A 14,534-nucleotide genomic window follows, 5' to 3' on the forward strand; every position below is an offset into this window, starting at 1 on the left:
GGAGGGATGTAAGAACTCTGGCGGTCACGGTGGCTGAGCGGTCTAAGGCGTGTACTGTCTTCGCTCGCTCGGAAGCCGGGATCGTGGGTTTGAATCCCACAGAAGACATGGATGTTTGGTGTATGTGTTTATTCTGTGATTGTGTTGTCCTGTGTTTAAGTAGAGGCCTTGATCACCCGTCCAAGGAGTCCTACCGTCTGTAAAATGATCATGAAACTGAGAAATCAGCCCTATGCTCCAAAGTGGGAGCGAGAGGAAAAAATGAGAACTCCTTAGTTATCACCAGGGCCCGGATTTTGATGACGTCATCTTTTTTTCCTTCTATCCTATGCGATGCTCTTAAATATATAAATCTCGGATATGAGCTGCTGGTTACAGACATGTAAATTTTATAGGTAATTTTTTGACATTTTTAGGTTTAAGGTCATTTTTTCATTTTGGGGGTAAACTTTTGGACTTTTAAGGGTATTTCTTGTCATGTTTGGCCATTTTAGGGATTTTTTCTTCATATGTTTTCTGAAATGTGAATAACATGGAAGCTAAGTGTTCTTTCTCTTTCTCATTTAGGTCATTTTTCAGGATTTTTTCGGTCATTTTGTAGGTCATTTTTTAAATATTTTCAGGTCATAAAAATCCGGGCCCTGGTTATCACATACAAGTCTTGAAGTCGCTGTGGTGGTACCTGCTCTGATTGGACAATACACTGTTTTGTTTATTTCTATTCTGAAGTACTGAACGTAAATGGGGACTTTATAATTAATTGCTGGGCTCTCAAATGTTTTTATATCCTGACGTTATTAGCTTCTGATTTGTATTGACTAGTAATTGTGCGATCCGTTATAATAAAATCTGTCGGAAATAGAAACGGAACGAAAATTAACACTAACCCCTCATTTTATGAAGGAAATGCGTTTTGTAGAAATGTTCACATTTCCTTAAGTAGAAATCAGTTCATCATTGTTTTACGACAGGCCTACTGTGACCTTAGAAAATTATACATATTGCGTATATATGTATGTATACGTGTAAATGAGTACCAGGGATCTTCCTGAGGGTAAAGGGTGCCCGGCGCATAAGGCTGACAACCTTACCTCCATCTGTGAGCCGATTGTATAGAAAATATGGGGGCCTCAACATCTCACAACCCAATGGACCTCTCCGGCCTCTTACAGGGATAGCTTTACTTTTTTTTACCTAAAGAAACTTCGTAGGTTTTGATGGAATTTTATGAAAGACATTTTAATTATACCGCTGTTAATTGTCAGGTATAAATTTCATTTTTTTTTCCATTTTAAGAGTCACTTTGATTTAAGGGCCTAATTTCTGAAGGAAATTATTATATGGTAAAAAAAAAGTGAAGGTATCCTTGTAACAGGCCGTGGGGGCCCATAGATTTGTGTGATGTTGAGGTGCCCACATTTTCTAGACAATCGGCTCATAGATGGCATAAGGTTGTCAGCCCTACGCGCCGGCCGCCTTTTACTCCCAAGAACATTCAAAGAATAATCCTGATACTCATTTCTGTTAGAGGCTGAGTCGACCCCAGGGCCATAATGCGGCTGGAAGGATTAAGTCAATTGAAAAAAAATCCAATGATTTCATCGGGATCCGATCCCGCAACCTTCGGGCTTGTATCATAGTTCCTCAACCAACTACGCTACTTCGTGCCCCCATTATTATCTGGTACTTATGGCATTTCATATTAACATGCATATATTTAATTGTCTTTCCAACTATCACTTTACTTAAAGGTCTAACATTTATGTTCATTTTTTGGCTGTACAGATTTTGATGCAGCTGTTGTATGAGTACCGGCGTACTTCTCTACAGAAGTCACCATGCAATTGTGGGTTGCGTATATGTCACTAGGCAAGCAGATTTCTGAGTCCTAGGCACGAAGGCTTCCACATTCATGTCATGTTCTTCTGGCCTCCCTGCCCCACACTTCTTGTTTGGAATTCTTGGACGCTTTCCAAATTTTGTTCGATACTGTTCTTTCACAGAAGTTCACAGAGTTTGCAGTGACTTACCAGAAGCAAAATTGCACCGTTTCTTTAGGAAAACTGAACATTTTGGTCGAGTGGTTGGCGCCCCTTCGTATTCGAGGCCCCATATTCAAATCTCGACCCGGAGACGAGCTAAATTGAGAAGCCCTTCACGCAGATGCTAGGATGTTACGTCAAGTCACGCCACAATCGCATCCATCCACTTCCTTTTCAATTCATTATTCACTGATCATCCTATCATATGATGGTATATAATATGACATGTTGACAGCGTCGTTAAGTAAACCATATATAAATGTTCTTGCAGAATAGCCATTTTCAAGGCCTCTAGAAGCTTTTTCTTTACTGGCGCTACCGCCCTCTATGGGTCTTGTCCTCCTCGATGGTCTCGTAAGAGTAAACCCCCAACCTGGAGGACCAGGGACTGCACTTTGTCTGGCCCTTACCCTTCGACCTGTCTGGAATGGAGCTTTCGCTGCCGCCAGCATAACTCTCCCGGTCATTGGGATGCGCAGACCTCTCCACGGTTAAGCGGTATTCCTGGAGAAGGCTTCTAGGAAATTTAGTTTAGTTTTTCAGATGTTTTAAAACTTAATTCGTGAAACAAAACATCTTATGCGTGTGATGTTACATAACATATTCCAGGATTTCAACATCGACATTATGCAAATAGCGTCACTAGTCTTAGTGTCTACCTTCTTGTAGCATGATCTAAACAGAAAGGTGGGGCTGTTGATACGCTGCTCCTGGACTCATAAGCCGTTAAACTATGGCTCTTTTTACTTGTTTTTATGATATTCGCCCAGAGTTCACAGTGGGATCAGAAAGTTGTATTCTCTGTAAACTGGGAGTTGCGAAGGATATCCGGAAAGTAAAGATACAAAGTCCAGAAAATATTTTTAAAGTATTTTTTATTCACTTGTAGAACTTTTAAAAGCACACCTTTATTTACTTTTCAGTATAGCCAACATGGATTGCAGTGCACATAGTGAGCCTGGGAACGATTTTATTTTTTCCAGCGTCGTACAAAATCGCCCGCCTGCTCTCTTAGCCATGTAGAACTGTTGATGAAGTTCATCGATGGTTAACCGTCTGTCAGCACGAATGTTTTCATAATTTTTTTGTTGTTTTCATCAGTGACAACGGATGGCCTTCATCATGAACATCATTTTTACTCGTTTCAAATTCACGACACTAATTTGCCACGTTTTGCCTGTTCGTAACAACTTCGCCATGAACAGAAACAAGCTGGCGATGAATATCAGCAGCAGTTTCTCCTTTCGCGTGAAGAAATCGAATTACTGCACGAACCTCACATTCGGCGGGATTTTGAATCGACACGGCCATTTTAAACAAACACAGCGAGCACACCGTTGCCGTGACTGTGACCGGTGAACTCTGTCCTGTCATACGGTTCCTATATCACACGGCAGCACTGCCATTTCTGGAAAAAGAAAAAAAATCCCTTGCATTTTTACTGGACTTGTATCTTTACTTTCCGGATCCCTCGTTGATCGGCTCATGTGAAGAGATCAATAAAGTTATGCACACTGGTTATTAAAGTTTCTCTGAATGTTGACTGTATTTTTAATAACTTGTGAATATATTGAGTATTTTAAACTTTTTATATATATTTATTATTGCCGAGAGTATATACTTTGTCGATGCGTTTTATAGCTGGTCACATGGACACTCGGAAATGCTTATATGAGTGATACCCTAAGTCTGTTTGGTGGTCGTGTGTGCGTGGCGCTTGTAGTACTGTGCTGAAATTTCGTTTCAGGTTCAGGGTGTCTCTTTATCGGTTCGTTTATGCAGATATATTAATTGTTCTCTTTGTGAAAGGACTTCAATTAAATTTGAAAATAAAGATACCTCAGGATTGAAGTTCGAACACCTTGGAACAGTGGAAATTTATATAAAGGTCTAAATTAAGTATATAAAGCATGCCACTGAATGATTTCCTTATTGTTAACAGAGGTAGCTCAGTCAGTAATGACGCATCGGGCTGAACGGCGGGGGTTCGGTTCCTGTCGATGCCCGGAAGTTCTCTCTTCGCCGCCTTATCCAGGCTTCCTGTGTAGTATGAACACCTGTTGGCGCCCTTTCTTCTGGTTAATGGGCCTAGAGTATGAGCTACTCATTTATTTTCATTTGTTCCATCCGGAATGAGCGGAGCTTTACTGCCACGCCCTCACATTTCCTCGTCATGGTGCGTAGGGTAAATATTCATTCTGTTAAACTGTTTTAGAGAACACAGAATTCAGTTTATGTATATTTTGTATTATTTTTGTTTAATTATAGCTGCTCATTGATCTAATAAGCACAAAGTCTCGAATTTAATTTTGATTTTTTTTTATCTAATTGCCTTCGCATTTTTCCGCTTCTTAAGTGGTCAGGGACTAGACTAGACTTATAGACTATATAACCTGTGTATGGGCGACCAGTGAAACCCATCCTACTCCCTTGGTAGAGCTAAATCCGTCCATTTTCTACAACAGGAGATTTGTGCATCATGAAATAGCATGCATCCAATTAAAAGCCCTTGAGTTGTGGGACATGATATAGCGGCTAATGGGGTGGGGGGGCGGCTTTATGATAATTTCGCTGACTGATACGTCCCACAGGGCCAGGACTCGATCTGGACCGAATTAACCGCCTGAGTCGCCATGTCGCTCTTACTGTAAACTTGCGAGTCCCCACCACCGTATTGCAGCCCTCCCCTCTCTATCCCTTATGGAATTCTCATGAGTGATTATCATAGAGACGGATCGTATAACTAGATTTCGGGCTAGAATAGGGGACCTTCATCCCTCAAGGAAAGCGAAACGCTGAAACCCCCCGCGGGCGGCTTCCAACATATTAATTTGCCCACCCAGGGCTTGGACGGTCGAATGGTACTATAAAGAGAAATATAGGGGTGGTAGCTACCCTTAGCTTTGTCGTTGTTGAAGTGGAGGTCTCTAAGTTAGGGTGAGTTATTCATCGCCCGCCTCCAACCCCTTATATCTCTGCTATGTGTGGTAGTGTGGTGTTGTAGGGGGGTTTTAGGATGGTGGGGAAGATGCCTATCCATCCGTTTTAATATGCAGGGGTTGGTTTTAGTCTGCTCATCTCCCTTGTCATCTCCGTGCAGTACGCAACATGAGTTCTGCGGCACGAGTTGCTGAGTCAACTGCAGACACCGATTTCGAGCAAATTAAAACAAGGATAGGAACACTACCTACTGTGAAGCTCTCAGCCTACGTATGGCTAACATATACGGCAACCGGAAGGAGAAAGCGGCTGACGGTTCACCTCCATCTAGTGCTAAACTTTAGAATGTGTTGAGCTTTACTTCAGAGCCCGGATAGCTCAGTCGGTTTAGCTACGGGCTATGGGCTAGGCGGCCTGGGTTCCACAGCTTCAAGACCGGCTCTCGGCTCACCCAGCCTCTTGACGAATGGGTACTGGGACTCTTTCTCCAGGGGTAAAGCGGCGGGATCCTCTTACGTCTTTATGTCGTGGCACATTAGCCTGTTAGCACCTGCTCAAGCTATTTCTTCTTTTTTCTTCTACCCTGAAGATGGAGGCAATACGTTCCTTCTAAACATCGGTTAACACAATATCTACACGACGCCACATCCCAGAAGACGGCATTCTTCATAGTCACCGCCATGAAACCCTCAGATCTTACATATTTTTTACTTAATCTGTTTTAATTAATCATCTTATGCCTTTCTTCGACATTAATTTCACGGTGAACATATTTGAGCCTCAATGAAAATAAATCGAGCAGTGATTACTTAAATTGGAAATACATTTTAGAATTCGATGAGCTCTAACAATGCTGGTCTCATATTTCAAGTTGATTGCTTTCATTACGTGCGTCAAATAATGCGATGGCTCGGATTTCTAAATGACTAGTCTCATATAGGTTAGGTTTGTAATTGGTCTCGGCGATTTTTTGTTTTGCCGTAGTAGTCGGGTGTAACCTTTTCGAAACGGAGATGTGTACGCTGTTGTATCATTACTGTGGACGTACACAACACACGCGCGCCCATAACAGAGTTGGAGCATGCTTTTATTTAAAGATCTATTTTTCTCTTCTGTCTCTATCTCTTCGTTTTATCCCCCCAGTCTAAAATGAAAGGGAAAAGGGGTGCGGGGTGCGGGGTGCTTACCCATAGTGATGATCACTGAAGCGGCAGAAAAAAGAGCGATTTTTTTAATGAGAGAGAAGCTTCTTGCTTTTGACCAATCGCAGACAAGGGTGTTAAATTCTGTATTCTGATTGGTAGTAGGGGGGATGTAATTCATCATCGTTGTCGTCATCCCTCTAATGTGATGCTGTGTTATTCCCCCTATACGCTTACAGAGGGTGAAATAGCAGCAAGGGAGGTTGTATTTTACAGAACTCGTTTTTCTCTCTTTCTCGCATCTTGTCGATAAATGAAAATGCTTTTGTTCATTTTACCTTTCTCTGTCTCTCTCATTCCTCAATTTTTTTTTGTCTCTGCCATTGCTGTTGCCTCGTCTGCCATTTTCGAAATGTGTTGTTGCCGGTACTTTTAATTTGGATTGTTATATTTCCGGGTTTAAATTGAAAACATTTCAGATGCAAAGTACTCCCACTCACCTGTTCTCTCTTCACATAGTTGTTATTGTCACAGTACGAGACTAAGATTTCTTATGAGAGACATTTGTGTACCGTGGCCAACTGAGCGAGTAGAATGGAGTAGCTCTTCATTTGTAACGAAAACATTCACTGCTGGATTTGCAAAAGAGAAGGAGCGCAATTTATTTGAATTCCTGGAAGTTTTCACCTGGATTACTGAAGTAATTTTCAGGATAATGCTAACACTCAACAGAAGTCTCTTTTAATAGGATCGTTTATTTATAGAATAGACGTGAGGTAGTTTTTTATTATTTTTACGCTCAAGAATGCATTTTAATTTACTTAAATCCGTTCCAAACTTTAATATGAACTTTATTTGTCTAGTTCTGTTATGTAAGCATCAGTAGAGAAAAGTCCGTGTGCTCAGTTTATTTTTAAAACATTATGTGAACTTCAGTATGGGACTGCGAGAGTGACTTCTACGGTATTTAAGCTTATATCTGCCCTTCTGAATTTCTTGCAAATAGTTCTCGTGTACAAAGTACTGTCTCTGAAGGTGACTATGGAGGAGTCGAGAGAATCAGTTTGAATTATTAATAACATAAACCCGACTCTATATGTAAGATTTCAGGTTTTCACGGCGGTGGCTAGGTGGAATACCGTCTTCTGGGATGTGACATTGTGTAGAGCTTGTGTGAACCGACGTTTCGGATGAACTTGCCGTCTCCATCACCTCAAGGTAGAAAAATCCGCGAGATAGGAATAAGGAACCGTTGGCTTCACTTTCTTATATTACTGTGTAGGAGCTGGGATATCGCAGTCGGTATAGCAACTGGCTACGGGCTGAACTGCGAAGTGGTCGGAGTTCGAGTCCCGAAAGGACAAGATTTGTATCCTCTCCACGGGCTCCAGACCGTTTCTGGAGCCCACTCAGGCTCCTGTCCAGTGGGTATCGGGGGTTCCTTCTCCGGGACGTGAAGCTGACAATTTACGTCCTAGTACAGAGGTCAAGAGTACTTAGATCTATACATCCACTCGCCCATACGTCTTCATGGCATAGTGCTTAATTAGTTAAGCATAGAGACCTCTGTAGGCTACTTATATCCATCATGAATATATACGCACCTTCCCAGAGGCAGTTGCGACGAGATGTCACATAAAACTTCGGACAACACAGTGCTCGCTCTATTGCTTTTCACCCCCACTAGTGCTTCCTGAAGTTCGCTCCACGGATTTCACACTCTGAATCACCAGATCATCCAGCCATAATCAGTCTTTAGGTATTACCTACTGGGAACTCCATTCCAGTTTCTCAACACCCATCCTGAAGAACTTCTTTTTCAGAACATATTTTTATTCTTGGTATGTGCGTACCTGATGAATAGATTGTGCCGCAGTACGGTTACGTCGGAGAAGTTGCCGCATAAGCACGGCGGAGTTGACTCGCATCTTCTTAACTAACTGCACTAGCGAGAGGAAATTCTCACTATAATTTAGATACGTCAATAAAGTTTTTTTTTTCTGTGGCTATGTAACACGTGATTTAAGGCTGTTATTTTGTGTTTTGTCGATTGTCCCAGTTTATTAAAACCACAGCGCCTCCGAAATTGGTTGTATTTCCGTCTTTAGGTTAAGTCGATACGAAAGAAAAGTGATATTTCATGTTTTTTGGAATATCTGTCACCACATAACATTTCATTGCCCTGTGTTGAATATTGCTAATGTTACTTCGTCATGAGCATGTCTCATCACTACTCGCGAAATGGGCGTTGAAAGTTCTTATTTCAGGGGCAACAATCGTACGGCTAACGGGTATTCACGTGTGCATTCTATTGCCATTCATTTGCGGTCTTCAGATTACTGTAGATTCCAATATGTCTATAACTACTGAATTGTGTTTTATAACATTACATAGGTCTTAGTCCACATAAGACCAAGTTCCTGCGGTACATAGTTCCTATACCTACTTCCATTTAGCCTAATCTCCTGCTATACTTCTACCTCTTGCTGTAAGTACCACCTTTACCCCTTCTATTCTTTTCTAATTTTATATTTCTGTTCCCCCATAACCTCAAACTTTCTTCTTGTTCTTTACTGGCGCTACAACCCTGTGTGCGTCTTGCCATTCGTGATATTTCTCTGGGGGTTTCTTAACAGAAAGCTTTTCGAGGTGCGGTCTTAGCCCCACGCCCAGTCCCAATCGGGAGGATCAGGGGCTACATTTCGTCTAGCTCCCAATCTTTCACCTGTTTGGCATTGGTGGCTCTATCAGATGTTTACGCTCCCGCCAGCAGAGTGTTCCCGGTCACTGGGGCGCGTAAACTTCTATATGATAAGGAGGTAGTCCTCGTGGAGCAACCTGAAACTTTTCTGCGCCATTTACGTTGAAGTTATCTCTGTACTTAATTATGTAATTAAACAATATACAGGCTGTCCGGATGAAAGGTATCCAAAATAAAAAAATATATATATCTCGGAAGCTAAATATCATACACCTATCCGGTTTATGTCATCGGAAAGGAAAACTCTGGAAGTTCTTTTTTATGCCAGGCTTACGCGCATGCGCCAGCTGGTGACCTTAGGTGAGCTCAGTAACGCTGTCTACACCACAGGAACAGGTTCAATGCGTGTTGTGGCTAGCAGAGTTGCAATCTCTTACGGCTGTCCAGTGTCGTACTAGAATGCAATATGGACGTCAACCTCCTACACGGAAAAACATTCGGTTCTGGGACAACAAACTGAGGACTACGGGTAGTCTGTTGCGTGTAAAATCTCCTGGAAAGACTCGGACCTCTGAAGAAAATGACGGTCGCATTAGAGAGGCATTCCAAAGAAGTCCACGCAAATCAATTCGTGCTGTTTGCTTGAAGTTACAAATTCCACTTTCAACAGTGCACGGTGCGCTACACAAAAGGCTCCGCCTAACAGCTTACAAGATTCAGATGATTCATGCACTAAAACCGAGTGACCAAGTAGCACGCACAAACTTCGCTGTGGACCTGCTAGAAAGAATTGACGCGTCACCCGATTTCCTCTGCCAAGTGGGCTTCTCGGACGGGGCGACGTTCCGAGTCAGTGGAGCTGTAAACAGGTACAACTGCAGGATATGGGGCAGTCAAAATCCATATGTCACATGTGAGCTGGAGAGGGGCAACCCCAATAAGAACGTGTGGGCCGGCTTAATGCACGACAAGCTGATTGGGCCGTTTTTCTTTTCGGAAAAGACTGTGGCCGGACGTTCATACTTGGACATGCTGGAGCTGTATGCGCTGCCTCAGTTACCACCTCAAACTATCCTCCAACAAGATGGAGCTCCGCCACCATGTTAGGAATCACCTGGACATAGAGACGGTTAGGAGATGGATGGGCAGAGATGAACCAGTTGCTTAGCCTCCTAGGTCGCCAGATTTAACCCCACTGGCTTTTTTTATTGTGGGGTTATGTGAAGAACATTGTGTACCAGGTGAAGATCAACGACCTTCAGTACCTGAAGGCCCGCATAAGGGATGCTGTGGCTAGGGTAACACCAAACATACTTCACGCCTGGATATTTGTCGTGCCACCAAGAGAGCCCACATTTAAATTTATTGAGAAAGTTATATACCCAGAAAAATGAAACCTTGATAGTTTCCCTTTGTAATGGTGTAACCTGTAAATGTTATAATAAATTCTTTCTGAGATATAATTATTTTATTTTGGATACTTTTCATCCGGACACTCTGTACATGTACAGTCACGGTTTATGGGGAAGGTAGAGGCATAACTCTACCGTTTTTACCTCGGCATTAGATGGAGGTGAGTGATCAGCTTCACGTCCCTGCCCCTTTACCCACAGCTAATTTAAATAAACATTTGATATTATTTTGAAGTCAGATTGCATTCTTTTGTTTTAGCCCGTCTAAAAGAAATCTTGGAGAAGGAAGCAATTGAGAATGCTGCAGCACAGCCTGAGGAGACAGAACGCCAACAGATGCAAACTGAACGGGACAGAGCCCGAAAGACAGAAGAACAGAAAGAGGAACAGATGTTGCAACGGCGAAGGGAGAACGACCAAGGTATGTAGGCCAGTATTCCAGAACAGCTGTCAGTCCGCAAAATGTAGTTAGCGTCACATTGTTTCCTCAGCTGATGAAGTTCTGTTTGAGGCTTTCACAAAAGTGAAGATCGCGACGCCGTAAACAGGTTCCTTGTTACCAACATTAAGGAACCTGCTGCCTCGACCTAAGCACCATTTTAGGAGTAGAGATTTTCACGTTCATTTCTCAAATCTCGTTCAGGGTACCGACTACCCACAGATTCATCCTGGTTTTTCCCAGTCTCTAGACGCAAATACCGAGATAGTGTCATAGTTCAGGCCACGGCCGCTTCCTTAGCATCTTTTTCAATTCATTCACTCTCATCTGATGACCTGACGTAGGAGTCTGAGTTAGTGACAGCGGCGTTAAATAAACAATTAAAATGAAAAGAAACTCCGTGACCTGTAGTCCGCAAGCGAACTATACCGACCGAGCGACCGCCGCTTGTCGGCGAAGTTAGTGCCAACTTTAGCGGATTGAGGGTGTCGCGTGGTCAGCGCAACGGATTCCTACGGCCATTACTTTCGGTTTTCTAGACCGGAGCCGCTGTTTCTTTGAAATAGCTCCTCAGTTATCCTCACGAGGCTGAGTGGACCCCGTTCCAGACCCACTATTTCTCAGAAAATATGGTAGCGCCGGGAATCGAACCCGGACCTCTGGATCTTTAGCCAGGAACTCTGTCCACTAAACCACAGAGGCGGTCGTTAAATAAACAATAAATTAATTGAATTTGCCTTTAGGTACTAAATACTTTTTATTAGGGCTACTGTGCCTTTTCGCGCATTCTCTCACAATGTAAGTCACTTACGATCCTATTTTCTCTTCGTTGTTTACAGTAACAGAACCCTGACATAATATTTATTTACGTATATGCCTTAATTACACCGGTCACGGTAGCCGAGCGGTCTAAGGCATGTACTCACTTCGCTCGCTCGGAAGCCGGGATCGTGGGTTCGGATCTGTTTCCTGTGAGGTACGAACTGAATTGTTATATATTATTCTTATACACTGCCGGTCACGATAGCGCGATCCAAGGCATGCACTCTCTTCGTTCGCTAGGAAGCCGGGATCCTGGGTTCTAATCCCACTCAGGGCATGGATGTTTCGTGTTTGTGTGTGCGCGCGTGCGTGCGTTTTTCCGTGTTTGTGTACAGGTAGAGGCTTTGCGAGGAGCTGATCACTCGCCCAAGGAGTCCTACCGAATGTATAAGATCTAGTAAACTGAAGTGAAATGGAGAGTTTCATAGAACTAGGCCAGCGCCAGAATTGGGGCTATAGCGCCAAGGGGGAAAAATATCCCTAATTATAAATGCTCATTATCAGTGATCACGATTTACCGGTCACACTTACTACAGTTTTAGTGACGTCGACACAGTGGACGTATGGGCCCTTTTATAGTGCATTGTGCCCGAAATCGTGAATTAAAATCAATTTTATTTTTGTACATACGAGTATCTGAGCTTGTAGTCTTGCAAAGTTACCGCGAGTACAGAAAATCCGGGACACTATGTTTGAACAACAGATATGAATTGGTTAATAAATGCAGGTCTCATGTTTATTTTCGGAATTTGATTGCCACGTGTTACTTTTATTGTATGAGAGTTATAAACTCGTGTAAATAGATGAGACGTTTCAAATTAATTGAATGCTGTAGCCTCTAACAATTATTACACAACCGCAATGAACCATAAAATGCACCCGAACTCAACGTTTGCGTCATTCAGTGAAAACAATATTATTATTTTCATTTTGAAATGTAAGTTCCTTTCCAGATGATTGCTTTAACGGGGCAGGAACATCGAATAAATGTAGCTTATAAGGTAAAAATAGGTAGATAAAGGTGTTCCTGTTCTTAATTGAGGACGACGCCGTGAAGACATATGGGGGTGTGGAGGTATGTCTCCGCCGTTCTTGTCCTCCGCACTTGATGGAGGGGAATTGTCAACTTCATGCCCTGACCGCACGAAATTGTGTTATTATTACTTCATATTTGTTGCTTGCCTCTCAATATGGCTGAAGCTTCTCAGAACTTATTGAACATGCAGATATCCGCAGCTTTCTTAGTTACGTAACATGAAACATTTTGAAGATTCATAGCTGATATCCGAGTTAGCGTTGTCACCTCAGTCTGCTGATTTATCAGTTTATTCAAGCGGGGATGTATTCACACTTCCAGGTCTGTGTCTTCACTCTCGCTTAACGGCTCCAAAGGAGTGGAGAAATGGGTGATTTTTGTTTGCTTTCAGATAGCTACTGATTCAACATTCTACATGAAGATATTTCTTTATTTCTTTCGGACCTTTCGCATTAACCTGCATAGATCAAATCCATTCTTGAGAAGCTAACAGTTGCTCAGTCAAGAACTTCGCCTCACTTTATGGGACCCGAAGATTTGTTGCCGTGTTCCTTATCCTGAACCACATGAACCTAGTTCACACCCTCCCACCTTACTTCTCTAATATCTATTTTAATTATTTTCGCTTGCCGCCAGGATTCTGGAATGCATACTTCCATGGAAACCCAATACAAGTGGGCCGTTGCCTAGGAATACCTTAAGGAACAAACTCGTTTCCAAGGAGATGGAAGGACAACAAAAGTTTCGTTGCATAACAGCGGCCGAGACCAGTTGTTTAGAATTAATTTAAAGTTTCTTTAACAGTTTGTTAATGGAGACCGTAATGTTAGAACGGTAGTCCTGATTGCCCGAATGTTCCGAAAATATTTTTAAATGAGAATTCTAAATGTAAGGTGTCTCATGTACGCGATAACGGACTTTGTTTCGAAAAACAGAAGTACACACATTGCTTTCTCTTGAATAGTCGCCGTTTTGAGGTATGGCGTCATATTTACTCCCAGACATCAATGCGGCTAGTAGAATGTAGCTAAGTAAAACTTTTTGAATGACATTTTCATATTCCATAAGCAGTTTTATGTTGTTACCGTTTTGAAAATTATGGGCCACGGAAACCCCGACAGTAACTTAGAATCACGTTGTACTATTTCACGGGCGGTAGATGCGGCCTCCCTGGAGTCTCTACATGTAAATTGCGTTTAAAAGTTAAGTAGTGTTGATCTTAGAAGTTAATTTTTTATTGTACGAGTAGCTTAAACGGTCTTTTTTTTCAAGTCTCTGTTGTAGACGCATATTAATCGGAAGATGCAGTGTGTTTTCTTGGCATTGTAACCGATTTGAAAGAAATCTGTTCATATCGGCATCCCAAGGGGTTAGCAATGTAATAATGTTCCCGGTAAGTTTGAGATTGAGTTATTGTTGAGACTTCCGTGCTCGCCCATTCTGTAACACGTTGAAGAAGCAGATGATGTGCAGTAATGAGGAACATTACACTCCCCTTGTTAGACGTTGTAGCCTAGCGGCTAGGGGTTCTGGCCCTAGGGCTGTACTGTCTGAAGAACCTGCTACAGAACGAGATAGTTGCTTTATGTAAGGACAGAAGAGCATCAGGATAATAAAACATTCTGTTTAAAACGTATAAACTGTAAAACTTTGAAAATATTGATAGGAATTAATGAATAATTAATAATGACCGTTTTTCAAAATAAGTTCAGCTTGAACAATTCCGTCTTCTGTGATGTGGCGCTGTGTAGATATTGTGTAAACCGACGTTTCGGAAGAACTTATCGCCTCCATCTTCAGGGTAGAAAAATACGCAAGCGAGGAACCAGCGTGAGCAGGTGACTGTTTTTAAATGTACGCTGCACTTCTACAGTCTGGTTGCTCTTTTTTTTTTTAAGAAAAGATGGAGATGAGTGATTAGGTTGACGCTCCTGCTGCTGTATCTCCTTTGAAAGGACCTCCGATTGTTTGAAGATATATTACGCTTTCTTTAGAACGTA

General features: G+C 42.3%; 1 protein-coding gene across 7 annotated transcripts in view; it reads left to right on the forward strand.

Moving 5' to 3' along the window:
* Positions 1-14,534, forward strand: part of LOC111869346 (Fanconi anemia group J protein) — a 312,269-nt gene that overhangs the window by 231,846 nt on the left and 65,889 nt on the right. For all 7 annotated transcript variants that reach the window (XM_033753408.1, XM_033753410.1, XM_033753412.1 and 4 more), the window contains one exon: positions 10,497-10,658. In XM_033753408.1, the coding sequence (XP_033609299.1) occupies positions 10,497-10,658 (162 nt within the window). The remainder of the gene's footprint in view (positions 1-10,496; positions 10,659-14,534) is intronic.

This window comes from Cryptotermes secundus, unplaced genomic scaffold (assembly GCF_002891405.2).
Source record: "Cryptotermes secundus unplaced genomic scaffold, Csec_1.0 scaffold584, whole genome shotgun sequence".
Lineage (NCBI taxonomy): Eukaryota > Metazoa > Arthropoda > Insecta > Blattodea > Kalotermitidae > Cryptotermes > Cryptotermes secundus.